This window comes from Sorex araneus, chromosome 2 (assembly GCF_027595985.1).
Source record: "Sorex araneus isolate mSorAra2 chromosome 2, mSorAra2.pri, whole genome shotgun sequence".
NCBI lineage: Eukaryota > Metazoa > Chordata > Mammalia > Eulipotyphla > Soricidae > Sorex > Sorex araneus.
The window spans coordinates 259,291,982-259,319,903 of NC_073303.1; the positions used below are offsets into that span (position 1 = coordinate 259,291,982).

The 27,922-nt window shown below is 54.2% G+C and overlaps 1 protein-coding gene across 3 annotated transcripts; it reads right to left on the reverse strand.

Annotated features, from left to right (window-relative positions):
* Positions 1 to 25,855, reverse strand: TTC1 (tetratricopeptide repeat domain 1). 3 transcript variants are annotated; one of them, XM_055128962.1, is made up of 8 exons: positions 25,748 to 25,855; positions 24,420 to 24,736; positions 8,829 to 8,889; positions 7,407 to 7,519; positions 4,654 to 4,690; positions 2,341 to 2,489; positions 1,465 to 1,519; positions 1 to 554 (listed from the first exon to the last, which is right to left on the reverse strand). In XM_055128962.1, the coding sequence occupies exons 2-8, from the start codon at positions 24,702 to 24,704 to the stop codon at positions 421 to 423; spliced, it is 834 nt and encodes a 277-aa protein (XP_054984937.1). In that variant the 5' UTR covers positions 24,705 to 24,736; positions 25,748 to 25,855; the 3' UTR covers positions 1 to 420. The 3 variants fall into 3 exon arrangements, with proteins under 3 accessions (XP_054984937.1, XP_054984938.1, XP_054984940.1); XM_055128963.1 differs by having other exon boundaries at positions 25,744 to 25,820; XM_055128965.1 differs by having other exon boundaries at positions 25,692 to 25,781.
* Between the last annotated feature and the right edge of the window lie 2,067 nt (positions 25,856 to 27,922).

A 27,922-nucleotide genomic window follows, 5' to 3' on the forward strand; every position in this document is an offset into this window, starting at 1 on the left:
CCCAGACCATCAGAGAAAGCGTTTATTACCACAGCAGAGTCGGGCGCCACCGGAGCCACACGGCGGCCCGGGGACACGTGCTGAGGGACAGGGCAGCAGGCGGGCGGCCCACGAGCTGGATCCTGCCGGAGCCTCTCCCGGCCAGCAGAGCTGCCGGGGGTGGGGGGCTCTGGCTGGGCGAAAGGTGGTCCCGGGCAGCACAAGGGGGGTCACGGGGACGACAGCACAGACACCGCCTCGAGAGGCATCAGTGAGTCTCATGGCATCGGGAGGCCTGGCCCCCCCCCCCCCCCCACGGCCCCGGGGGCCTGGGCTCTGCAGAGGACGCTTGGACAAGGACACACGAGCAGGGCCCGGCCCCCGGCACACAGCGAGCAGCACACAGCTCCCAAGCCCGCTTCAGGCCCGGCATGGTCTCTGCTATCTGTTATTATTGGGGTTTTGCACAAAGTTGATGGAGTAGGAACCCGTGGAGGAATCCTGTTTGATCTGGAAATTTTCTGTGGAGAGTCCAAAGGGCCGGAGAACCAAGTTCCCGAGGTCTTTCAGTTTACCTGCAACGGAAAGGCAGAGACTCAGACACGGGGGGAGGAGGCCACGCACCTCACCTGCGGGCAGTCACGGGCGCCCGAGCTGCTCGGCTGGGGACAAGCCTGTGAGCGGCAGGACACGTGCCAGCTCAGGCCCGCCTGCTCGGGTTCTACTCGGGCTGCACCCGCCTTCCCTGTCCTCCGGGAAGTGTCAGGCTCGCGTGTAGGAGCCGCACTCCTGGACGAGAGGTGTTCCCCGCCCAGCACCCGGCCGCACTGCTCAGCCTCTGCCGGGCCCCGAGCCATGGCCACAGACACACTTGCCAACGCCCGCAGGCACGGGGCGGGGCCTCCAGGGGTCTGCGGCCCCGGGACAGGCCGTCATGCTTGGGAAGTCTCGGCCAGGCTCAGCCCTAACTGCTCTCACTGCTCTTGCAGGTCTGTTTCTCAGGAGACGGGGGGCGGGGAAGGAGCCCCCGATTGCCAGAGGTGCAGGTTCCTTCCCACGCCAGGTAAAGAACTGCAGGATGGGGAGCAGGAGCAACGGGCGCTTGCCTTGCATGTGGCCGGCCTGGGTTCAATACCGGCACAACAGGGTACCCACAAGGCCCACCAGGAGTGACGGAAACCCAAACCCCCTCCGAGATGCCTGGCCCGTCAGTGTCCAACCCCCCAGGAAAGAGCCTTCAGCCTCAGTCTAGCCCGGCAGCCGGCCGTGTCCTGAATTTCAGTTCCATCCCCCGAAACGGAGGCCCGCAGCACGGCCACCTGGGCGGGACGAGGGGTCTCCAAGGTGGCAAGTTTCCCAAGAGAAAGGGCAAAGTGAAAGTAGTTTGGGGGTCCCACCCCGGGCGGGCACGTGCAAGGCAGACGCCCGCTCCGCAGTGCCCGAGCCCTCCCAGGAGGGCGCGAGGGAGGCAGGGAAGCCACGTACCCAGCATCTCCTCCTTCAGCCGCTCATTCCGCTCTTCGATTTGCCGAGGCAGTCTCTGAGGGAGGAAGGACACGGGTGGGTGAAGGGTCCCCTGGCCGGAGAGCGCGGTCAGCGAGGGCCCTGCTGTGTCCTGCTGTGGCGGGCGAAGACCCGGGAGCGCAGCTCCTCAGCGACACCGCCTGCTCTGCCCGAACACGGCCAGCACTGCCGCGCGGGAAGCCCCGAGCCAGGCGCTGACAGGCCACCGGGGGCTGTGCCCTGCGCTGCTCTGGGGCCGGGAACCGAACTCGGGGGTGGGTGGAAGAACACTCTCCGGGAAGCAAAGTCCCTAGCACACACATCATTTCTGATTTTTCTAGTGTTTGAGTCCCTTTTCGGGGGGTGGGGTCCAGTATTTGTTTTGGGGCCACACCTGGCGGGGCTCAGAGTTTACTCCTGGCTCAGTGCTCACTCGTGGCAGTGCTGGGGACGGAGCCCAGTACCCACTGTACAATCTCTGCAGCCCCTGGAGTTCATTTTAAAGGGGTACAGGACAGAAGCACTCAGCTACTTTACAGCTGAAATAAAAATATTCAGAAAAAAATAGAGCAGAGACAAGAATAAGAGTCATCTTAAGAGAGCTGAGGTTGTGTTAGGTGCATTCAACTAGACAGGCATATGACAATGACTAAAAAATGGCGACTGAATACCCAAAAGGGCGGACAGAATGCACAGCCCGTCTGACCCACATGGCAGAGGGCACGAGCCCCGCAGTGGAGGGAAAGGGCTCCAGATGCCGCCGAAGGCAGAGCCCGGGTGCCCGGCCTGAGGGTCTGTGGGCACCTCTGCCCAGTCCAAGCTCGCGGGACTTGCTCCTCCGAGCGCGCAGGCCCTTACCATGCAGGCTTCCCTGGCCTGGGCCACCGAGGGGTCCCTCTCGAGCACGGCCTTGTAGTCTTCCAGCGCCTCGTCGAGCTTGTCGGCTTTCTCGTACAGCTCTGCCCGCCTCAGGATCGCTCTGATGTAGCTGGGGTTTAGCTGGATGGCTACGGAGACGAGCAACCGCTGAGTCACAAAGAGAAAGCGTGCACGGTCCCTGCCGCCGCCTGGGGGGCCCCGGGCAGAGTCCTTTGCCAAGGTCTGCACCTGTGCCTGGCACCTTTGTCTGTGGAGACCGCGGGGTTTCTGGAGACGCCCCCGGCCCTGTGCTCAAGAGGCTGCAGTGGCCTGAGGGCAAAACGCCCAAAGCAGCAGCAGGAGCAGAAGGCGGCTCCGCAGGCCCTTCCATGTGGGTCAGGGGCAGGGGGCTGCGGTCAGGAGGAGGTTCACCCAAGGAACCCCACCCGGCCTCTGTCAGCGTCACCTCCCTGGAAGAACACCCCAGAGCCTCTCCCCACCTATCTGGATAATGGACTCCAGACACTTCCACCTGCTTCTGACACAAGTAAGTACAGAAGCGGCTTTTCCCAGGGTTATTGTATAGTTTTTTGTTTTATTTTGTTTTTTTGGCTGGGTTGGGGCAGGGGCTTGGGGCCACTCTGCGGTGCTTAGGGGCAACCATGGTGGTGCTCACGAGACCACCCGCAGTGCTGGGCACGGAACCAGGGTTGGGCAGAAGCAGCTGCTTGTAAGCAAGTGCCTCGATGCTTGTATTACCGCTGCGGCCCAGGGTTATTTTATAAAGACCCCTGGAACGCAGCCATCACTCCAGCACGCATCTTCACAGGGAGAATGTGCGCATGCTGCGTCAAGGCTGAGGACCCCGTGATGGGGAGCGACGAGCTCTAATGCGACCTTGGAAATAAATGGCCGTGGCTGCTGCCAAGGATGGTGGAATGAATAGGTGTGCACGGGGACAAGGGGGTGTGGACCCTTATTACAAAGACACACCCCCCCCCCCAAGCATCTCACCCATTGGGACAAAACACACACACACACACACACACACACACCCTTCCCCCCAGAGACACACAGTTTCTGGGTACTGCAACTGGAAAACGCCCTCATCCTGCCCGCCTTTCCCATGTTCCTGGCCAGGCTCCGACTCAGCGGACTTTCGGGCACATTCTCCCCATCGTTCCGAGAGAACACGGCTCCGAAAGTCAGCAGATGTTCCTGCCAGGAGCTCACACTCAGGAAAGTGAAGCACCACCTCCCCAACAGGACGGAGCATCCAGAGTGAGATCCGATGGGAGTTACTCGAGTGGCACGTGGTGAGTTTCATTCACATACAGTCAAGAGAGCCGAGATGGGGGAAAGTTAATTTAAAGACAAAAGCAGTAACTCACGCTTAGCATGAGACTGGGACTAGATACTGGATTCTTTTTAGCGCTATGTTCGCAGAGAAACTATTACCCAGAGAAGCAAGACAGAAAATAAATAAATAAAAACAAACAAACGAATAAATAAATAAATGGTGAATAGCCAGAACCATCCTGGGAGTAGGATGCAAGGCAGGTGACTCCGTAAGCTCCCCTCACAGGCTGATTAGGAAAGCAGAATAGGTATCTGGCCTATCAAGTAATTATTACCACTGTTCTATTTTGGTTTTGCTCCGTTGTGGTTTTTTTTTTTTCTTCTTGTGGGGGGTTTTCTCTCAGGGCTGGGGTGCAGGTGGTCCCGGATGCTGAACCTAATCTTCATGCATGCAGGTGCTCAGCCCAGCAATCTGCCTCCACACCCACCAGGAAATTGGTTCTAGCAGCTTTCTGGGCCACACCCAGCCTGGCTCAGAGCTCCTTCTGACGGGCTCAGGGAGCTCCATGTGTGGTGCTGGAGATGGAACCCAGGCCGGTGTCTGCAAGACAAGCACCCTACCTGCCGTACTTTCACTCCGGCCCCAATCTAGAAGTTTCTGACAGGGGTCAGAGAGAGTATAGCAGGCAGGGCACTGGCTCGGCATGCAGCCGATAGAGGTTCAATCTTAATCTCTGGCACCCCTGATCATCAGGAGGTGTGACCCCAAACGCCCCCACCGACAAAGGAAAATCATCAGGACACTCGAGAAAGGCTTTACCAACAGGGATAACAACGGAACTGTGCGTTCAGAGCACGTCCACAGTCTAATGACCAGTGTCTACAGCTACCGCCAGCAGGAAGGCCAGAGCAGAGAGAGGCTGCTTTAACGGCAAAGACCAAGGAGAACCCACCTGACCCACACACCATCCCAGCTCTGGAGCTAATTGCATAAACATCACCCACAAGCTGTACCTTTGCTGCAGTCACTGATGGCCGCCTCTTTCTTGTCCTAAAAAGAAATAGAGTATTACCAGGTGTCGATATAACATCAAAAGATGTTCTATCTTCATGGCCCAAGGCTCAAAGATGTGAAACTCTCCAATAACGATTGTTTCTCTTCAAAGAAATATCACAGAAATACACGTGTCTTCCAAGCTAAAATGCACACTACGGCGAAGTTCTGACTTAAAGGCCTCCTGGAAACAAATTACTCATGCTTCCTCCCAAAGTGCCCAGAAAATCTATTTAACTTAGGGGAATTCTATACATCTCAGAGCCTACTTTTTATACATATGTATTTGGGGGGGGGGGCAGGCCCTAAGATGGTGCTCAGGGGGAGTTGTGTGGTGCAGGGGTCAAACTGGGACTAACGGGTGACATCATGTCGGGTCTGTGCTCCCATCCTGCGGAGTCCCCAGGGCCATAGCCAAGTGCCCGATCCAGCATCCCCCCGGTCAGTGGAGGTGGACATCACACAAAGTGATGCGCACGGTGCCACGGGTCAAGCCTGGGTCTCCTGCATGCAAAGCACAGACCTGGGCCCCCCAAGCCAGATCTCACATAGTCAGAAACTGGCACACACTCACAGACTGCGTCTCCACGCGGGAAACAGCACGAACTACTCTCTGGAGCTGGCCCCCAGGCGAAAGACAAGTAGCCCACATTTTCCCGACTCAGTTGTGAGTCGCTCGCCCGGGCCCACCCAGCACGACCAGTCACTGGGGACTTGTGATGAGAAAGAAGTCCGACCCAGGGCGACTCGTGCTCTGACCCAGAAAGCCTTCTGAGGCCCATGCGTACTGAGGCTCCTAGGGTTAGAATGCTGCAAGCTGGGGCTGGAGTGACAGCACAGCGGGGAGGGCAGGGCGCTTGCCTTGCATGTAGTGACCTGGGTCAATCCCAGGCATCCCAGAGGGTCCTCAGAACACCACCAGGAATGTTTCTCCTGAGTGCAGAACCAAGAGTAACTGAGTAGAACTGGGTGTGACCCAAAACCTAAAGTGTCAAACCCCAAAATATGGCAAGATCTCATTGAGAAACACATACGAAAGGCCAGAATTTCCCAACTAAGTGTAAAACCATTAGTGTAAATCGTAAATTCTGATCAAGGATAGGATACAGTAATCAATAATGCAATAATACACAGGTCTGGGCTTAAAAGACAGAACCCTTTCTGTTTGCACAGTATTCAGGGCACTTCCCTCCCCTTTCCAAGCCTGACCACGCACCTGGAGTTTGGCAGGAGGCCCAGAGAATTTCAGGCCACAGGGCAAGCAAAGCCTAGACAGTGTCCCGGCAGGAACTGGCCCCCTCTCCCCCAGGCTGGACTCCCTTTGTGGATGGTGACAGGCATGGACGCTCTGGAAAGAGCAGCTATAGTCTGAGCAAGTGGTAGTACTCCTGGGCGTGGGGCTACCTGGGTGACGCTCAGGACGCTGTGCTGGGGCTGGCGGGGTGCAGGCGAGCGCCTTAACTCTGGACGGTGTCTCAAGAGCGATCTCCGGCCCACAAATGCTCTTCTCCCCCCAAGTGCCCACTCCAGTCCAACAAGACTTGCTCTGTGGATTCTACAGGCAGAGTGGAGAGGACAGGGAGATGCTCGCCCGAAGGGCTGAAACACAGCCCTGCGTGGGCATGGTCCCAGTTCTAGGTCCTGGTACAACAAGGTCCCCCCGACACCACTGGACATAGCCCTCGTGTCCCGGGTGGCACTGACTGCCACCAGCACCTCCGGATCTGGCACCCACTGCCGGGCCCATGCAGGAACCATTCAGACTGCAGAGCTGGGCCAAGATACCTGAACTGGTCCCCCAACCCCACAGGCTACCGGGAGGCCGCTCCCACTCAAACACGTGAGGAATGCCAGACAAAACCACAGCTGATACAGCTTTTACTTTTCAACTGCTCCTGCACCATGCCGTACTCTCTGGTACTCCAGGCGTGCTGGAGAGGTTGGGAATGACACCCGAGGGGTGTGTCCGCAGAGCGTCTGCTCCAGCCCTCTGAACTATCACTCTGGCCCCACCACACTCAATACCCACATGGCAGAGGGCTGGAGCAATATACAGCGAGGAGGGCGTTGGCCTTGCACGCGGCCGAGCCAGGCTTGACCCAGGCATCCCACAGGGTCCCCCGAGCAGTGCCAGGAGTCATTCCTGAGCACAGAGCCAGGAGTAAGCCCTGAGCACAGAGCCAGGAGTAAGCCCTGAGCACCGCCAGGTATGGCAAAACAAACAAACAAACAAATACCCAGGGATAGAAAGCCAATGTAGCCGGACCCTGCCCACTCTGGCCTCACCGCCACCCGCAGCCGGGGAGCCTGGCTGAGCTGACTGCCACAGCGCGGGGCCCCGCTGCCGCGCACGCTCCACACGGGCAGAAAGGCCGGCCCGGGAGGGACAAGCATCCTTCGGGCCAGAGTCTCGGTGGGTGGCTGCCAGTCTCCCGGCGCCTGCAGCTCACATTCTGGAGGCCAAGAATAGCCTCGGTCGCTATTCTAGGACACGCACTACTTGGCCCTCGGCTTCGCTGACCTGCCCTAGTTTGGAGGCCACGACGCCAGGCTTCGCTCTGTGGGAGAGTCCCCTGGGACAGGGACGAGAATGGAACGCTGACTCACTTCCTCAGATCCCTCTCGGTCCTCTCTGTGCCCTCTCTGGCCCGGGAGGAAAAGGGGTGGCAGCTTTCAGCCGCCTGTGCTCACTCCCGGGGCCGCAGAGCCGTACCTGCTTCATCCTGGCGGCAGCGCGGTTGGAGAACAAGACAGACCTCTCTTGCTGGAAGCAGCAGGGGCACGTCTGGAGGGCCTGGCTGTAAGAATTTTCAGCCTCTAGGTAATCTGAGGATGGAGAAGACAGAGGTCACGGGCTTTTTACCTTTGGGGGGGCCACACCCAGCAGTGCCCTGGGGCTCGGGGACCGTGTGGGGACAGGGTCGGCACCCGGGTACCCCCTGCACGGAGACCCCTGCACTGAGAGCGTATGTCCAGTCTGCTGAACTCTCTCCGGAACCCTGCAGTGCCCCCCAGGGTCTGGGTGTCCCCACCTGGCCCACTCACAGGACGAAGGTTTGAGTAGCACCCACTAGGTGTCCGTGTGAACTGCTGATTTCGTAAGAGAATTTCGTGGAAGAAAGAGACTCAAGTTTGGAACTCAAAGCCTGGGATTAAAAAATATATATATATCTGGGGCTAGAGAGAGAATAGAGCAGGTAGGACACATGCCGTGCACACAGGTTCGATCCCTGGCATGGCATATGGTGGTCCCTGGGCAACCAGGAGTAAGCCCTGCTGGGTGCGACCCCCCCCAAATAACAAACAAATACAAAAACTTAAAACTAGAGAAATAGTTTTAAGTTTCTAGGTTCACAGGCATCATTTTAGTCTGGGCACTGGGAGAAATAGTCTATTCACGCCTTTCTCAGGTTCGTAATTTTTCATACTAAAATGCAAAGACACATGGGGGCTGGAGCAATAGCACAGCGGGTAGGGCGTTTGCCTTGCACGTGGCCAACCCGGGTTCGATTCCCAGCATCCCATAAGGTCCCCTGAGCACCGCCAGGAGTGATTCCTGAGTGCAGAGCCAGGAGTAACCCCTGTGCATTGCCCGGTGTGACCCAAAAAGCAAAAAATATATATATATAATAAAATAAATAAGTAAATAAATAAATAAATAAAATGCAAAGACACACATGTTCAAAACTATACAATCAAGGTGCTTGGAGGAAAGGGACGCTCGTTAAACCGAGGTGTAAAAACGTCTGAGCCTAACAGGAACCAGAGGGCAATGTCACCCCCACTGCTTCCCGAAGCTGCTGCCAGGCGAGGAGGCCAAGTCAGCCATCGGCTCTGTGCGGCAGAAGGAACCATCGCTTGCCCAGCAGGGAAAGAAAGGCCGAGAGCTCTGGAGAACACCCGGACTGTGTCCAGAGGCGAGCCCGGAGAGCGAGCAGCGCCCCCGCCAGGCTTCAAGGCCAGGCCAGAGGAGCGGGTCCCCATGCGTCCAGCCAGGCGCCGCCAGCCCCGACATCCACGGCTGGTCCCCGCCCCCCTACTAGGGACTCAGAGAGCGTCAAGGACAGAAAGGGGAAAACCCGTCCTTGCCAGGAGACACGCGAGAAGGGTCACGGTCCCTTGGGGGGCCTCTCACCTGCTTTCCTGAACTGCTCGTTTCCCTGCTCCTTTAGCCGCGTGCTCTCCTCTCTTCTTTTCTGAGCGAGACAGAGAAGCTCGATTAATCGCCCCGTTACCACAAGCGAGCAGAAAGCCCAGCCTCTTACACACCAGCCCCGTCAGCATTCCCCAGCACTTTTCTCTGTGGCTGAAGAAAGGAGGAGGGCGCTTGCCTTGCACGGCCAGCTGTGTAGGGTCCCCCAAACCCCAGCCACCAGCAGTGGCCCTGAGCACGGGGCTAGGAGTAAGCCCTGGGCGCTGCTGGGACATGGCCCCAAACCTCAAGCATGCTACTTAGTTGCTCTTGTTGCAGACCGAGCACAGATGCTCAGTACCCCCCGAGCTCTGCACCCTCGGCTTGGTGCTCACGCTTGGTGCCAGGGCGGCTGGAGGAGCTCGGACTGCACTCAGCGCACGAGAAGCAGCACGGGCACTCGCCACCACAGACTTGCAAGGCAGGAGGTCCCAGTCACTGAGAAGCTCCAGGCCGCGGAGTTAACTTTGGGCTGGGTCAATGTTGTCCAAGCCTCAAACACACAGAGGTCAGAGACATGGTGATTCAGCCACCTGACTGCCTAGCTAATCACCTGCATCCACTTGGGGTGCATGTGGGGGTAGGGTAGGGTGGGGGGGCCCCTCCTAGCAGAGCCCATGTGTGCAGTGTCCAAGGTCAAACCGGGCTGCATGCAAGGGAAGCTCCTCACCCCCAGTACTATCTCTTTGGCCATTCAATTGCATCTTGATATTTAAAACACAAACCAGACTAGAGACAGAGTTGTTATTTTCAGATTTCAGTTTACAGTTACAGCAGTTTAAAGTTTACGGTATCACTGTGCAGAGAGGCCAACGGGCTGAAGACACGCTCTGCCCACAGGAGGTCCAGGCCTGACCCTCAGCATCACAGGGCCCCTTAAGTACCACTTAACGTGACTCCCAAACGCCACCAGGTGTGGCCCACGACCAAAAAAATAAAATAAAATAAAACAACACCCAGTCTCTCTAGGTTTCTATCTTTTGCACGGAATGGGAATTCGGAAGTCATTTACTTTTTTTCCCACCTTTTTACTGAATCACTGTGAGACAGACCCTTACAAAGCTGTTCGTGATTAGGTTTCAGTCATAGTGTTCTAACACCTGTCCCTCCACCAGTGTACATTTCCCAGCACCAGTGTCCCCAGGTTCCCTCCCATCACACTCATTATCTCTCTTCTCCAAGCACTCTCCAACTGCAAGGCTATACTGCACCCCTGATCTTTGCCGTGGGGGGCCGGCCCCGTGCTGGGGGAGGAGGCACTGCCCACTCTGGGAAATGCTGGCTCGGGGCTGGAGAGACGGCACATTTGGTAGGCACTTGATTTGCACACGATCGACCCAGGTTCCATCCCCTGCACCCCCATATGCAGGAAAAAGTGCTGCTTTACTGTATTCTCAGGATTTTCAATATCTTATCAGGTAGACTTTGTTTTAGGGGCCACACCCGCCATGCCCGGGGCTTACTCCTCACTCTGTGCTGGGGGAGGGCCACATGTGGTGGCAGGGATGGAACCCAGGTGAGCAAGTGTCTTACCTACTGTATTACTTCTCTGGCCCACAAGGCAAACATTGAAAGCAAACAGATTTGTTGAAAAGATGCTGGAGGGCTTGAAGACTCAATGTCTGTCTTTTTTAAGGGGGGGGCGCATACCCGCTGATGCTCAGGGGTTACCCCTGGCTCTGCACTCAGCAATCACTCCTGGCGGTGCTTAGGGGACCATATGGGATGCCGGGGATCAAAGCCATCAGCTGCACTCGAGGCAGGTATCCTAACCACTGTGCTCTCCCTCTCCGGCCCTCAACAACAGTCTTTAGACGGCAGCTGTCAGGGAACAAGACACTGCAGAGAGCAAACGTCTCTGAAGTGGAAAAGCCCGGCCAGGACGGAGCTGAGTCACAGACTGACCCTCCCTGCCCAGGTCAGGGGCCTGGTTGGAAACATCTGACAGGCGGAGTGGCAGCGGCAGGTGGCGCGGTGGGCACTGCCACTCAGTGAGAGCCCAGCACAGGAGCAATAGTCCGGCAAGAGAGGGCACTAGCGGCTGGAGGCCAAGAAAAATCCCTGACAAATTAAGTGATTTAGGGCGCAGGAGAGAGCACTCCAGTTCCTGGCTCATGTGTTCCAGCCCCCTGAGCCGTCACCCCCCTCTAAAAACCCCAAATTCTTCAGAGATGGGCAACTCCTCAAGTTCGACGCCCACCCTTCAGCTGATGTCCACCAGTCAATTCTACTTAACTCGGCCCACGCGGCTTTCTGTAACCTGCTCACCAGTGCCAGGGCACCAGCCACTTCTGTGATCAGGCTCCTGTGTAGGGGCATGTGTGGAGCTATGAGAAAGGGCACTAGCTCTTTTGGGAGCTGGAGAGACAAGACAGGGCTCTTGCAAGTGACCAACCTCAGTTTGATCCCAAGCACCACTGGGAGCGCCCCTGAGCACAGAGCCAGGAGTGAAATCCTAGGTATCTCTAGGTGTGGTTCAAAAACCCATAAAAAGAAAAGGAGCCAGAGTGATAGTCCAGTGGGCAGGGCACTGCCTTGCCCCCAGCCAACCAGGACTTGACCACATATGGTTCCCGTGGGCTGCCAGGAGTAAGCATTGAGCACCACTGGGCATGGCCCGAAAACAACACCAAAAAATTAAAAAAAAAAAGAAAGAAGAGTTTGACCTATCGTTTGTTTGGGGATGTTGTTCAGAGGCAGGTCTCAGGGCTTGGGTATGTGAGGGCCTGGGTTTGATCCCTGGCACAGTCAAAGGGAGAAGGAAAATCACAAGTTTTTGGGAAACTTCAAGCATTAAAATACGACCCGGCAAAGCCTGGATCAGGGAGAAAGGACGGCTAGGGGCCGGCGCGGGCAGCCACCCCAGACAAGCTCAGCCGTTACTGACAGCCGCAAAGTCCGGACTGCACACAGACCGCTGAGGCCGACTGGTCCCAGAAAGGCATTTCGCTCTCAACTGGCGAACCACAGCTCCTCGGCCTAGAGCAGCAGCTCCCACAGGTTGTGGAAATGAAGGATTAATGCAATTATCAATATCACGCTGAACATCTCCTTGGAAACAGCTAAAAATAGCACCCTGAGGAGAAAGCTGCACTATCTCCCAGCTGCGCCACGAGGAGAACTTGATCCCAGGACAAAGACGGGTCGGCTGTGTGTGACGCTCCTTGAGTGGAGGATGGAGTGGGGGTGTGGACTGGCCCTCCTGCACCTCACACCGGCCAGAGAGGCCGCGCAGGAAAGCTATGCTGCCTTCAGCTCCACCCGTCACGGAAACTCGGCGGGCAAGGGACACCGCTCCTCCCAGAGCACAATCCTGGCAGCACTGCGACCCTGGGTGCGACCCCCAGTCCTAATGTGGGGGGGGCAGGGCTGGGAGACCAGAAACAGCACCATGGAAGAAACATGGGTAATACCCTCCTGGCCCCAATGTCAGACACGTTTTTGAAAATTCCAACCACAAGGGGAAAAAAAAGAAAAAAGAAGAAAAAAACCTGATGGGACTGTATCAGATTAAAAGGCTCTTAACACACTGGAAGAAAGTATCACGGACGCAAACGGAGACCTACAAATTGGGAAAGGATGTTTGAGGTCAGATATTTCTCCAGGGGGAACAGTCGAAAGATGTGAGGAGTCTCTAAAACTCAACAATAACAAAACTAACAGACCAAGGGGGAATTTAAAAAAAATGAGTAGAAGCCCTGAACAGACACTGCTCCAGAGAAAACACACAGGTGACCCAGACACAGGAAAGTGCTTCAGATCATTCACCAGTGGAGGGTGCTCGCCGAGCCCGGAGGGACCCTCCAGGCCCGAGAGAACGACAGCGAGCAGGAGCTGCTGAGACGAGAGAGGACACCCCTGCACTGTCGGTGGGAACGTGCTGGCTCTGTGCTCAGGGATCATGCCTGGCAGCATGGGGGACCACCTGGGATGCTGGGACTGGAACCCAGAGCCTTACCCACTGTGCCATCTCTCTTTAAGGCCCCCAACTCCCTCCTTGGTACCATGACCCGAGCACTGCCACATGTGGCTCTGATGAGCCCCTCAGCGCTGACCTGAGCACTGAAGCATCAAGCCGAACTACAGAGCTCAGAATCACTGAAGTGCCCCCACCCTCCCTAGAGCTCACAGAGCAGGTGGTTCAAGGGCAAGGATCCTATCCCGCACTTCACTGCAGAGTTTCAAAGTGTAGCCACTCAGAACAGACAATTCCACAAGAAACAAAACATCAACTTTTAGAGGTATCTATCTGACAGGAAATTAACAGAAGGCGGGACTGAAAGACACCACATAACTACCATCCGGTTAAGAAACTGCCAGGACTGCACAAGCTTCTCCTGTGCCCCTTTCAGACTAACCTGGCCACCCCCCAAGTCCTCGGCCCTAATCAAACAGGACCTGCTGATGGGTGACCAAAGTTTGGGGGGGCCGGAGAGGTGGCCCAGCAGGGAAGGAGTGAGCCAGGCATGCAGCCCACCAAGATCCATCCTCAGCATCATTTGGCCCCCTGAGCACTGCCAGGGGTGAATCTTGAACACAGAGCCAGGAGTGTGGCCCAAACAACACTCCCCACCCTCCACCAAAAATTAAACAAAAGACCAGCATTCAAATACTCTGAAGTTTCCACTGATACTGGCCACCTTGGGGAAAGGAACCCTAAAATCACACTGAGTCATTTTATCACCCAGGGTCAGCGCCGGCTGCAAGGAGCAGAAAACACGCTTCTGCAGGAGCGAGCCCTGGCCAGCCCTGGGGTGGGGCTCAAGGCCCGAGCCAGGAGCCCTGCAGGGGACCCTCCTGACAGGACAGGACAGGACAGCACATGAGGGAAGGAGACATCTCCCGCCAGGTTCTGGACTAGGGAGAGTGCGTCGAGTTCAGTCCCGGGCACCCCCAGCCAGGAGCACTCCCCAGGGTGGTCCCCCCAACAGAACAGAGCTTCTCAAACTGTTACCTTTGGTGGCTTGTTTGTGGCCACACCCAGCAGTGCTCAGGGCTGTTTCGGTCACTGTTTACCGACCCCGAGCCCCTTCCCTCTGTGCTGAAACTGCTGGGCCCACAGAGGTGCCACGGGCTGTGGTGTGGCATCCTGGCGGGCCCGGGTCCCAGACAGCAGGAGCACCAGGGCCTGGATCCTCGTCCGCACTTGCCAGCCAGGGCATGAGCCACAGGACCTCTCTGGGCCCCGGTTCCTCTACAGCTCACAGGCCTTCCATGGGGCTGACCAGAACGGATACGGAGCAGGTGGTTCAACTCAACTCCAGCCCATGCCTTGGTTTTCAAAAGGGTATAGCTGTGAGGATGAAGCGGCAACACAGCGGGGTGGGCGTTTGCCTTGCACGAGACCGACCCCGGGTTCGATTCCCAGTATTCCATATGGTTCCCTGAGCACCGACAGGAGTAATTCTGTGCACAGCCAGGCGTGAGCCCTGTGCATCACCAAGTGTGACCCAAAAAACCAAAATAAATAATTAAAAAACAACAACAACAAAAACAACAAAGATTTTGGGGCCAGAGGAATAGTTCAGGGGCCGGAGCATTTGCCTTGTACCTGGCCAATCTGTGTCCGATCCCTGGCATCCCATATGGTCCCCTGAGCACCGACAGGAGCAATTCCTGAGTGCAGAGCCAGGAGTAACTCCTGAGCATCACTGGGTGTGACCCCCCCAAACTAATAAATAAATAAAAAAATTTAAAAAATAATTAAAAAAATAAAATGAAAACCAAAGAAATTTAAGGGGCCAAAGCACTAGTACAATAGGTGAGGCCCTTGCCTTGCTCAGGGCCAAGCTGGGCTCAATCCCCAGCACCATATGTGGCTCCCTAAGCCCCTCCAGGAGTGATCCCTAAGTGCAGAACCAGTTGTACGTCCTCAGCACAGAGAGACGTGGCCCCAAAACCAACTGAACAGAAAAGCCCCCCAAGTTCCACCAAAACCTGAAAACACACACAAGACAACTGGGCCCGAGAGACCGTACAAGCACGGGGGGGGGGGGGGGGGGGTGAGGGTGCCCGGCCGGCACTCAGCCCACCCTGGCTCAGATCAGCGCAAGGTCCCCTGGGCACCCCCAGCACTCCGGGTACAGAGCCAGAAATAGCCGCTGGCAGTGCCAGGTGCGCAGCCCACATGGAGGGAGAAGAGGAATCACCGTGTCTCACCAGCGCTGCCCAAGGACTGCCCAGCAGACCAGCCTTTTCCCCGCCTGCCGGGGCCCTGAGAAATGCACGCACTGATCTAAGATATAGGAATAAATTCAATTCATTTATTTATTTATTTATTTATTTATTTATTTATTTATTTTTTTGGTTTTTGGGTCACACCTGGCGATGCACAGGGGTTACTCCTGGCTCTGCACTCAGGAATTACTCCTGGCGGTTCTCAGGGGACCATATGGGATGCTGGGATTTGAACCCGGGTCGGCCGCGTGCAAGGCAAACGCCCTACCCGCTATGCTATCACTCCAGCCCCAGGAATAAATACAATTTAAATATATATATATATATATATATATTTTTTTTTTTTCCTCTTGGGGTGGCCCTTGCTCACCCTAAGAGGGAAAAAAGCCTACTCACAAAATTTCAATCCAGGAGCTACAGTGCCTCCTGGTGGAGAAACAAGCCACGTGCTCAGAAAGGCCAGAGCCAGTGAGGAAAGGCTGCAGACACCGACAGGTGGAGGGCATGGCTCCAAGGCAGAGCACACACTTCACGTGTATGCTCTTGGTTTTATCCTGAGCGCCACACGAAAACATGCGTGTGTGCATGCATACACACACCCCGAGAAAAGAAATCACCTCAAATTCCTTTTAAGTAAATGGGGAATCATAACAATGAGTTAAAAAGAAAAAACCTACTGAGGGGCTGGAGCGATAGCACAGCGGGGAGGGCGTTTGCCTTGTACACGGCCGACCCGGGTTTGATTCCCAGCATCCCACAGGGTCTCCTGAGCACCGCCAGGAATAATTCCTGAGTGCAGAGCCAGGAGGAACCCCTGAGCATCGCTGGGTGTGACCCAAAAAGAAAAAGAAAAAAAGTTGAGTAAAATTAGTGCAATACTGCAAAAGCACACCAACAAGAACTGTGAAAAAAGAAAGGAAATGTAGAAGCAAAGGACAGGAACCTCTTCACCAAACACCTGACACTGTTAGAAAAATCCCAGGGACTGGAGCACTGTACAGTGGGCTCCAGCATCACACTGTTCCGAGCCCAGCCAGGCATGCTGAGCCAGGAGGAAGTGCTAAGCACAGCCAGCGGTGGCCCAACACCCTCCAGCCACCCCTCACCCAAGACCCCCCAAACCCTGAGATACAGAGGATTATGCACGACAAAGGGCCTCAACTAACCTGAGGAAACTGGATAGCCATGATGGGAGGGGGAGGGCCCAGTTGTGGAGGGGGGAGGGAAAGAGAAACTGGATCCCTAACGCTGCACGAGGAGGAGTCAATACTAGATCAGAATAAAGTGCACCGAGGAGCACAGATGGGGCTTTCCAGGGTGCGGCCCCCAAAGACCTCCGAGGTATCTTTAGAGATTCGATTCCACAGGGAGAGAAAATGAAAACAAAATAAAAAAACAAGACTACTTCAGACTAGGAAGGTTTGGGATGGCAAAGAAACTTGGACAAAAATAAAAAGACATTCTACTGTGAGAAAATATTTCCATACATATACTGGGAGAAAACATTTGCATCAGATAAAGGGGCCAATACCCAAGATATATCAAGTACTCACAAAGATCAAGAGCAACAGAATAAGCCCAGTGAAGACTGAGAGGTGATGAACTGATACAGGTACTTTGTACACAGAACAGCCAGCACGCATATGGGAAAATGCTCACTGATGCTCAGTACCAGTACCATGCAAATCAAGCGACAATGAGACTGTATCCCACACCAGTGGGAAAAGCACTTACCAACAAAACCACGAACAACCCATGTCTGGTGAGGAAGATCCTGTGCAGGTGGGAATGCTCAGCCTCTGGAAGCAATCTGGAGACTTCCCCAAGTTTAAGAGCTGTTTCTTTCCTAGGAGTGTGTACGCGGGGGAAAGAGTCTGGGCAGCACCGGGCTGTGCTCGGTTACTCCTGACTCTGTACTTAGGGGTCATGTCTGGCTCCGCACGTGGGGGACCATACACAACGCTGGGACTGAGCTGGGGCTGGTACTCACCAGACACTGTACTTTATCTCTGGCTCAAAGAGAACCACTTTCTTGGCACCTACTCCCTAACATAAAAGTACTATTCCAATGTGCACATCTACATGGACTGCAGTGTTAAGTTTGACAGCCAGATATGAAAATAACACAAATACCCAAAGACAGATTAGTAGATAAATTATGATATACATACACTGTGTGTTTGTATACATACATACATACATATGCAATACCCATAAATGTATTTATACAACAAGATATTCGTCAGCTAGAAGAAAAGATGAAATCTGTTAGTTTGCTGCAACTCGGATGGAACTTGGAGGGCATAATACTAAACCAAAAGAGAACAAATACCGGATGATCTCACTCACCCAGCATCCCGCACCGCAGATGGTCCCCTGAGCCCACCAGGAGTGATCCCTGAGTGCAGATCCAGGAGTAAGCCCTGAGCACTCCCCCCTCAAGACCCACATAAACAGCAACACTATTGTAATTATATTACCTTAACTACAAAATTTTTGAAAAATTCCCAACAGAGTTATTGTCTATAAAAAAACATCACTGACAATATGCGAACTCCAAGAAAGGCTCCACAAAAAATAGGTTCGATCTTGAAGAGGAAAAAAATAAGTGCCACTGAAGACAAAATTCAGTGATGATTCAAAGGAGAAAAGGGGGGAGAGAGGGAGGGAGGGAGGGAGGCCCAATTGTGGAGCACACGTGTTATATACATGGGCCCTGGGTCCAATCCTCAGTACCATGTGGTCGCCCAAGCACTGCCGGGCACTACTGAAGTGTCCGTGGCAGCCCCAAGAGTGACCCTCCACAACCACAGCAACAAGCACCACTAGCAAAAACCTAAACAGACACTTCTCCAAAGAAGACATACGGGGGCTGGAGCAACAGCACAGTGGCCGACCCCCAGGTTTGATTCCCAGCATCCCATAAGGTCCCCTGAGCACCGCCAGGAGTGATTCCTGAGTGCAGAGCCAGAAGTAACCCCCTGAGCATCGAGGGTGTGACCCAAAAAGAAAAAAAAAAAAGAAGAAGACATATGGATGGACGGGCTGAAGACACATGGAAAAGCGCGTGCGACATCACGTAGTAGGGAGTTACAAATCAAAACCGTACCTCACATCTGTGAGAAAGGCCGATGTGTGGGAAGACGGTGGTAGAAGCTGAGCGGGCTGGAGTGCGTGCTGAGCCTGGGCAAGCATCCCAGGTTCGAGCCTGGCACCTCACGGGCCCTGAGCACTGGTTACCAGATGCTTTGACTCATTATTAACTGCAGGAACTGACAAAAACCAACAAAATGAACTCCTAGACTCAGGGAAAACCATGGTGGTTACCCGAAGGAAAGTGGGGGGCAGAAGGGGCAGAAGGACCTTTCGAGGGACGGCTGTGGGACTCTGGCGGCAGGAGTGACAGTACAGTGGGTAGGACACTTGCCTGGCACGTAGCTGACCAGGGTTTAATCCCAGGCATCCCATACGGTCCCTGAAGCCTGCCAGGATGATCCCTGAGCACAGAGCACAGGGGAGTAAGCCCTGAGCACTGATGAGTGTGGCCACAAAGCAAAAAAAAAAGGAATTGTGAAGCTAAGAAGCTGTATTGAACCCCCCTGGCGGTCATACGGACAGGCAGATAAAATGAGATACACATGTCACAGCACGCACACGAAGGCTCCAATAGGCTGGGGACCTACATGGAAAAACAGGAAGCCACGGAGCAGAGGAGAGCAGGTGGCCTGCCCTCTGCCTCAGCGTGCGGGAAGGCTTTCCAACTGTGAGGCAATTCAGTTCCAGCTGTTTCCATCTCAACCGGCTGTAATCTGGCAGAAGTACCTAAAATAACATAAAACTCCCACCATCTGCACCAGGGACCCCTCAAGGCAGTGACTGCCCAGGGAGACCCCCCTTACCTTAGAGCGGCCGGTGAATACATCACCAAGTGACTGTGCTAAGTAGATGTTTTAAGAGACAGTCACTTCAAGAATCTTGTCTGTCTCGTAGGCAACAAAGGAAAACCCAAACCACAATCAGCACTAAGTTGATTCCACACTGAGTTTTCAGCAGCTCTCTGCTTCCCCCTGTGGCTTTATAAAGTGACTGCTACAAAAGCAAAATTGGCAGGAACTTTTACACCAAGTACAGCACGCCCAGAGACTCGTCAATCACATGTGGATAAAAGGGGCGTTTAAGGAACAAGGGGGAGGGGGCGGGAGTGATAGCACAGCAGGACGGGCTTTTGCCTTGCACGTGGCTGACCTGGGTTCAATCCCCACTATCCCATATGGTCCCCCTAAACACCGCCAGGAGTAGCAGAGCCAGGAGTAACCCCTGAACAAAAATAGGAACAAGGAGGGAAGAAGGCTGGAGCAATAGCACATTGGGGAGGGCGTTTGCCTTGCACGCGGCTGACCCGGGTTCAATTCCCAGCATCCCATATGGTCCCCTGAGCACCACCAGGGGTAATTCCTGAGTGCAGAGCCAGGAGTAACCCCTGAGCATCGCCGAGTGTGACCCCCCCCCCAAAAAAAAAGCAGAATCATTTGTCTGGATTGCTGCCCCGCCATTCCAGGAAAGAATGCCACCAAAGGCCTTGCTGCCTGTGCTTCCATTGCTGAGACCTTTTTCAGGTGTTGTTCTTCAGTGGGGAGGCTCACCCAGCGGGACTCAAGGTTTCTTCCCAGCTCTGCATTCAGGGGACCATATGGGATGCTGGGAATCGAACCCGGGTTGGCTGCATTCAAGGCAAATGCCCTACCTGCTGTGCTATCGCTCCAGCCCTCCAGACAGATGATTCTGAAGGGAATTGATCACATTAAAAAAGAACCATTACTAATCCAGAGACACATTTGTTCTTTCTTCAAGTGACGTTCCAAAGCCCTCAGAGGGCGGGCCTCGGGTCAAGCTCAGCGGCAGCAGACTCCGAGAGGCACGCCATTTCGAGGGAAGAGGAATGTCTCTCCTGTTTGTTTTTGGGTCACACCCAGAGATGCTTGGGGGTTGCTTCCCGCTTTGCTCAGGAGACCTTGAGGCGTTAGGGGGCACACCAGCCCTGCTACGTGCAGGAAATGCACCCCAGCCAGCTAAGCCATCTCTTGTTGCCTATGAAATTTTTTCTTTAAAAAAACTATTTTGTGGAGGCTGGAGTGATAGCACAGCGGGTAGAGCAATAGCACAGCAGGTAGGGCATTTGCCTTGCACGTGGCCGACCTGGGTTCGATCCCCGGCATCCCATATGGTCCCCTGAGCACTGCCAGGAGTAATTCCTGAGTGCAGAGCCAGGAGTAGCCCCTGTGCATCGCCAGGTGTGACCCAAAAAGAAAAAAAAAAAAAAAAGAAAAAAAAAAAGAAAAAACCAAAAAACTATTTTGTTTCCAATTTTTTTCTTTTGGGGGGGCACACCGAGCTTTGCTCAAGAATGGTGCTGATGGTGCTCGAGGGACATTAAATGGTGACAGAGGGAACTGGAACTGGAACTGGCCTACCGCAAGTCAAGGGCTTTAACTCTAGTATACCTCTCTGGCCCGAGAAATACTGTACTTGTTTCGCTCCCCCCCTCCCACACACACACACACACACACACCTGGGAAATATTTCTTAACTCAGAATTCTATTTCCCAAAACACACTTTGTAGAAGCAGGCGTCCTTATTGTGATACTGCTTCACACCTGAGCAGCGGGAGCTTTTAGATGCTGAGCAGAGAAGAGGGTGGAAGAAAACCCCCTTCTGCCACGGGATGCGGTCAGTACGCCGGCCGGGCTTGCAGTCGCCTGTGTCCCCCGAGCTTCTCCATGTCCCACAACAGTCCTGCGGCCACCGCCCTAACTTCATCAGGCTGACGCCCACCAACAAAGCAGAGCCTCGGTGCCACCCCCAGGCCTGGAGTAGAAGTTTCCTGTGACTTTTCAGGTCCAATAAACTTTGAGAACACTGATCTGCAAAGTCATCCTCTAGATCAATAAGCACAGAAAAGGGTGGGTGGCACTCAGAAAACTTTCCCATCAGCAAACAGTCTGAGCTTATTGCACTAGCGCCCAAGGGTTCTGTGCACAGAATGTTTACTTCCCCCGGCCTGAACTCAGGGTCGGAACTCAAGGGGCTTGGCATGGGTGGCGGCGTTGGTTAAGTGGCAGAGCACCTGCCTTGCAAGCCGGGGGACTTGGGGTCCATTCCTGGCACCCCACAACTTGTCAAGCACAATTCTGGTGGTACTGATGTCTGCAATCCACAGGCTGCAGCCCCCGGGGAGCCCCACAAAGGTCTGTGCTGAGCCTCACAGCAATGAAAAGGAAGAATTTAGCAAACACTGGTAACTTTTAAATCAAATCAAATGCTAGAATTTAAGACAGTCGAAGGTATTTTAAGAAGGAACCTTACAATTCCTTTTCTTCCCCCCCCTCTCCTCCCTCCACTTCCCTTCTGTTCACTCAGACAAGCAGATGACTTAAAGTAGAAATGGTTTATCAAAATTTTATTTTGTTTTGTTTCTGGGCCACACCTGGCAGTGCTCAGGGAACCTTATGGGTTGCCAGGGATCAGACCCAGGTCGGCCGCGTGCAAGGCAGTGTCCTACCCACTGTACTATTGCTCTGCCCCTGTTTTATTACAAATTTTAAAAAGGAACTCAAGGTAACAACAGGAGACTAACTCCTAAGGAGAGTAGAGATAAGGGCCAGGAGGATCCCCCCACGGCTTGGAAGCCGATCTCACGTGCTGGGGGAAAGGGCAGCTGGGATGGAGACGGGACCACTAAGTAAATGATGGTTGGAGGGATCACTTGGGATGGGAGATGCGTGCTGGAAGGAGACCAAGGACCAAGCATGATGACTGCTTAACCTATATTGCAAACCATAACGCCAAGAGGAGAGAGAGAGAGAGTAAGAGGGAATGTGTCTGCCACAGAGGCAGGGAGTGGGAAGGGGTGGGAGATGGCAGGAGGGATACTGGGGACATTGGGGGTGGAGAATGGGCACTGGTGGAGGGATGGGGACTCGATCATTGTTTGACTGAAATGTAATCATGAAAGTTTCTAAGTCTCTAACTGTATTTCATGGTGACTAAAATTTTAAAAAATAATACTAATAAAAGTTAACTCAAGGGACTGGAGAGAGAGTGCAGCAAGCAAGGCACTCGCCTGGCACGCAGCTGACCCGGGCTTGATCCCGTATGGTTCCTTAAGCCCTGCGAAGAGGGACTCCCGAGTGCAGAGCCAGGAGCAAGCCCTGAGCACAGTCAGGTGTGCCCTCCCCACACCCTCAAAAAAGCAGCAGGGAAGGGAGGGGGTGGGGGATTACATCCTTACAGGCGACAGCTGTCAGAAGAAGAGCTGCACGGGAGAGGCCAGCAGGAAGGGGCAGCGAGTCCCGCGCCCCTGGGGGTGCCAGCCTCCTCGCACTCGCCTCCTGTGTTCACTAACCCGGACCCCCTCCGAGTCCAATCCTCTTGAGGGTTTTTTACTTACTGCTTTCTGGGGGTGTCTGGTCCACACCCAGAGGTGATCAGGGTCAGAGCTGGTCACTCTCAGCCCAGGGCTGAGGGGATGCTCCCTGCCGTGCTCCAGGTGCTGCGGCTCAAGCCCTGGACTCCTGCACACGAGTACACCCCCTGCCCCGTCTCCCTAATCCAGATCACAATTTTAGGGCATGAGTTCCTATGTCTTGTTTTTTGTCAACATTCAAGTGTGACTCTTAAAATGTCGGTGCGGGGAAGGCTGGAGCAGTATCACAGAGGGGGAGATACTCTGCATATGGCCAACTTGGGTTGTCTCCTGGGCACTACCACAAGCTGCCCCTGAGCACAGAGCAAGAAGTAAGCCCTCCGCAATGCCAGGTGTGACCCCAAAATAAAAACAAAACAAAGCAACAAAACACTTGTGAGGGAGCAGAGAGATGATACAGCACGTAAGTCACTTGCCTTGCACACAGCCAGCCTAGGCTCAATCCCTGGCACCCATATGGTCTCCCAAGCTCCCGACATCTAGGCAGACATTTTTCTGCAAGAAATTAAAACAGGGCTGGAGCGACAGTACAGCAAGTAGGGCGTTTGCCTTGCATGCAGCCGACCTGAGTTCAATCCCTGGCATCCCATATGGTCCCCTGAGCACCGCCAGGAATAATTCCTGAGTGCAGAGCCAGGAGTAACCCCTGAGCATCACTGGGTGTGACCCAAAATGCAAAAAACAAAAAACAAAAACAACAACAAAAAACCAGAACCCCAACTAAAACAAATGCACAACTCTTTGTACCGCTAAAGTCTGAACAATAAAAAGATTCACTGCAGAATTCTACAATTTGGCGTAGGTCTGAGCATCAGTTCTGCCAATCTATAAGATGCGTCTAACTTTGTGTAAGTTACTCTCCACGCTCAGCTCCCTTCTCTGGTGGGGAATGCTAATACTTCTGTCTTAGACTCATGTGACTATGAAACAAAGAACGTTTTAAGCTCAGTGGTGGCACATTATAGGTGCATTAATGAACATTGGACTGTAGCAATAGCACAGTAGGTAGGGCGTTTGCCTTGCATGCGGCCGACCCGGGTTCGGTTCTTCCGTTCCTCTTGGAGAGTCCGGCAAGCCACCCCTGGCGTATTCGACATGCCAAAGTAACAACAAGTCTCACAATGGAGACGTTACTGGTGCATGCTCGAGCAAATCGATGAACAACGGGACCACAGTGCTATATTCTAACGAACACCAGATATTACTGTGCACAACTGTTCCCTGTGAGCTGGAAACGCTATGTAAGCAACAGAGGCCCCCAGCACCAGCCTCTGTAGCCAGTCTGTCCCCAGCACATCCAGGCACACACTCTTCTGCTACAAGAAATTCAAACAGGGGCTGGAGCAATAGCACAGTGGGTAGGGCGTTTGCCTTGCACGCAGCTGACCCAGGTTCAATTCCCAGCATCCCATATAGTCCCCCGAGCACTGCGAGGAGTAATTCCTGAGCACAGAGTCAGGAGTAACCCCTGTGCATTGCTGGCGTGACCCAAAAAAAGCAAAAAAAAAAAAAGAAGCAAAAAATAAAATAAAATAAAAAGAAAGAAATCGAAACAGGCAGCACACTCTAACACTAAAGTCTGACTGACGCAAGGTTCACTTCAGAAACTTCAGCAGCCGACCAAGCATCCCTAAACTCAGAAGCACATACACTTTCAGAAATGCAAAGGGGGGAGATGGGCGAGCTCGCGATTTCTTTGCTAAGCAGACACTCTCAACGCTTCCTTTATGCTACTCCTTCGCCTCACTGCCATGGCCACGAATCAACCACAGAGGTGCGAGCGTCTGTGCCACACACAGAACAGTCGTGGACAGCAGGAACCGTCAGCACGCGCCTCCTCGAAAAGCGATGACAGACGCCGACGGCTCCTTGCCTGTTTCTCCTCCTGCGGCATGTCCTTCTCCAGCTCCAGCAAGTACTCGTCGTCCAGTTCCGCGGGGCTGGCATCCCCCTCAGCTTTACCCTCCACCTTGCCCGCTCCGGGCTCCTCGTCCTCGAAGGACGACCTGCAGGCGTGGAAATGCTCCTCCTCTCCCTGCTCGTCGTCCGAGCCCGGGGACCCCGCAGCGCCAGCACCCTCTGCTCCCAGGGGCTCGGTGACTTTCAGGCCATTGAGCAGCTCCTCGGGGGCCTCACAGTTCTCCGCCTTCTCCCCCATGCTCGCTGGGCCAGGGAGGCGGGGCTGAAGCTCTGAGGGAGAAGAGAGGACACAGGACAGTTAGAGACGCTAGGGGCTGAAGCCGACCTCCTCCCCGTCCAACCAGAGCCCGCAGAGACCCCTAGTTTCAGGGGTGCAGAGATAACGCGATCACACCTTGCAGAACTTCCTTTTTCTTTTTTTTGGCGGGGGGGGGGGGGAGGAGAGGGAGGACACACACCCGGTAGTGCTCAGGGCTCACTCCTAGTTCCATGTTCAAGGACCGAATGGGGTGCCAGGGATCGAACCCGGGTCTGCTACGTGCAAGGCAAAAACAAAAACAACACCAAAAAAACCCGCTCCAGCCGCTCTGTACCATCGTCCCGGCCTCCAACTCGCAGAACTTTTTATTTGGTGGCGGGGGGGGGCGGGGAACACCCCTGGCAGTGCTCAGGGCTCACGCCTGGTTCCATGCTCAGGGACCAAATGGGGTGCCAGGGATCGAACCCGGGTGTGCCACGTGCAAGGCAAAAAAATATACACGCCCTGGCCGCGCTGTACTACCGCTCCGGCCCCCAACCAACTTGCAGAACTTCTTCCAGGCCTTCCACGCCCCGCTGCCCGTGTTTATAGACAGACACGTCCCAGGAAATAATAATAATAATAATAATAATAATAAATCTTTTTTAAAGACAAAAACCAAACAAGGAGTTAACCCCAGGCGAGGAGCCGAAGCGTCCCGGCTCTTGAGTGCCAAGGGGCAGCCGGGTCGCGGGGAAGAGGCCCCCTCCACCCCCGAGAGCCCGCCGGGCCCTGCTGTCTGTCCCGCTGTCCCGCTGTCCCGCTGTCCCGCTGCCGGCCTGGAGGCGCCTGGAAAAGGCGCAGCCCCGAGGCCGGGGCCGCTGAGTCAGGCCGCCCGGACCCGCACTTCGCCCCCCGCGAGAGGAAGCGGGACACGGAGCCGCCAGCGGGCGTGGAACCGTCACCCCGCGCGTCCCGAGCGCCCACCCCCGGGCCGAGGGTCCCTCCGGGTCCAGGGGGACGGCGCCCCGGGGCTCACTCACAGCTCCACCGCTCCGCTCGTCTCCGCCGTCCCGGCCGCCGGAAGTACATGTCCGCCCCGTGCGGGGCACTTCCGCCGGCGCCGGCCAATGGCGTCGCCGTTCGCAAGGCATCTCGGGAAAGGTAGTCGTCGCCGGCGCCCCGCCCCGGGAGGGAGGCGGTGCCCGGCGCTGGCTGTGTGACGTCATTGTACGGCAGGCGTCGGCAGGCGTAAGGGCTGCCACCTTGGAGTACGGACTCGTCCCACCCTTGAAACAAGGCTTGTCTCTATTTTATTTTATTTTTTTCAGGGTCGGCTCTTTGGCTCCCCTGCCTCGCACCGTGCACAGGAATACTGAAGGCTTACCCCAAAATAAAAGTTTTCCCTCCGGTGGTTCTCAAAGTGTGCCTTTCAGGGCTTTCACAGGCACCTAGCCCTCCCTCCCCCCGCCCCCTTCCCCCCCCCCCCCCCCCCCCCGCCCCGTGCCTTTCAAAACCTCTGGTTTCCTTACTGGTTTATTTTCTGATCATTCTATTTTCCAGTTCTTGAAGTTTTGTTGGACTATGCAATGTGAAGTAAATTTGTTATGCACCAAAGGGGGCAGGTTGGGATTGGAGGGAACCTGGGGATGCGGGTGGAGGGAAGGTCACACTGGAACACCAAGTACTTGAAACGACTGTATAACGGACAACTTTGCAAGTCACGGCGTTTTTAATACAAATCAATAAAAAAAATTTAAAAATAAAACCGCTGCTCAAAATAATTTCTCATGGTAATAATAATACTAAGTTTGTCCTTTGCCATTTCCTGGCTCTTCTTGAAGGATTTCCCTGCGGTTGCTTTGTCACAGGATGGACCAAGGATGGAATGAAGAAGCCCCAAGAATCCAGCTTTCTTCTGTTAAGATCGTGCTTTGCAGACATGGACAACAATACCATTCTTCTCACTAGATTTTTCTTTTTGATAAAGGTAATCATTGTTTTCAAAATTATTATGTTTGCATATGGTGTATGTTCTTACCAAGGAGGATAGCTTCATCATTTCAGAGTGGTTAAAGGAAAAATAAAGGTCATACTGCTAGGTATGACCCAAAATTGTAGGGGATTAAAATATTACCAGTAGCAAATGAGAGCCAACAAGGTTTAAAAATCTTTATTTTTTATTTTTATTTTTTGCTTTTTGGGTCACATCCAGCGATGCACAGTGGTTACTCCTTGCTCTGCACTCAGGAACCACATGGAATGCTGGGAATCAAACCCGGATTGGCCGAGTGCAAGGCAAACGTCCTACCCGCTGTGCTATCGCTCCAGCCTCTATTTTTTAGTTTTTGATTTTAAGCCACACCCAGTTGTGTGCATGGCTTACTCCTGGCTCTGTGCTCAGAGATCACTCCTGGAGAGGTGTAGGGGCCCATATGGCATACTAGGGCTCAGCTGTGTGCAAGGCAAGTGCCTTACCTTCTATACTATCTATTTTTTTTTTTTTAAAGAAATATTTTATTGAACCACCGTGAAAACAAAAAAAAATACAAAGCTTTCAGGTTTAAGTCACAGTCAAATACTGATTAAACCACCATCCCTTCACCAGTGCACCCGTTCCACCACCAAAAACCCCAAAACACCCCCCTCCCACCCCACCCCCCATCTAAGTAGCTGATGATATTCCCATTATTCTCTCTATATATTGAGTACATTTCATATTTCCATACAGAACTCACTATTGTTGATTGGAAATTTTCCCCAACAATCAGGCCTGCTGAATAAGCATCATCTAATAATTTCTCTTCCTTGGTAAAGGTGAAGATTTTGTTCACAGTCAAAATGGATGGCTCCAAGAATCTGCTCTGGTGCCAAAATGGGTTAGGAGACCTCAGGATCACAGTCAGTAGGTGGGAGGCTCTGCTTCTCGTGCCGCGGCTCTTGGTTCATCTCTGGGCGGAAGGCGCGCCGGGAACACCTCCCCTCCCAGGATCACCTACAGGCTACGTCACTAAAGAAAGTCCTACCTCCTGGTGTAGGGGTCTTAGAGGGTGGCTCTCACTGCGTGGTTGCTGCCGCTGCCGCCATTTTCGCTCAGAAAAATGGGGTGGAGAGGGAAAAAAATCCCTCCCCGGGCTGCACGAGGTTGTAGTTCAGTTCGCAGTCAAAATGCATGGCTCCAAGAATCTCCTGGTGTAGGGGTCTTAGAGGGTGGCTCT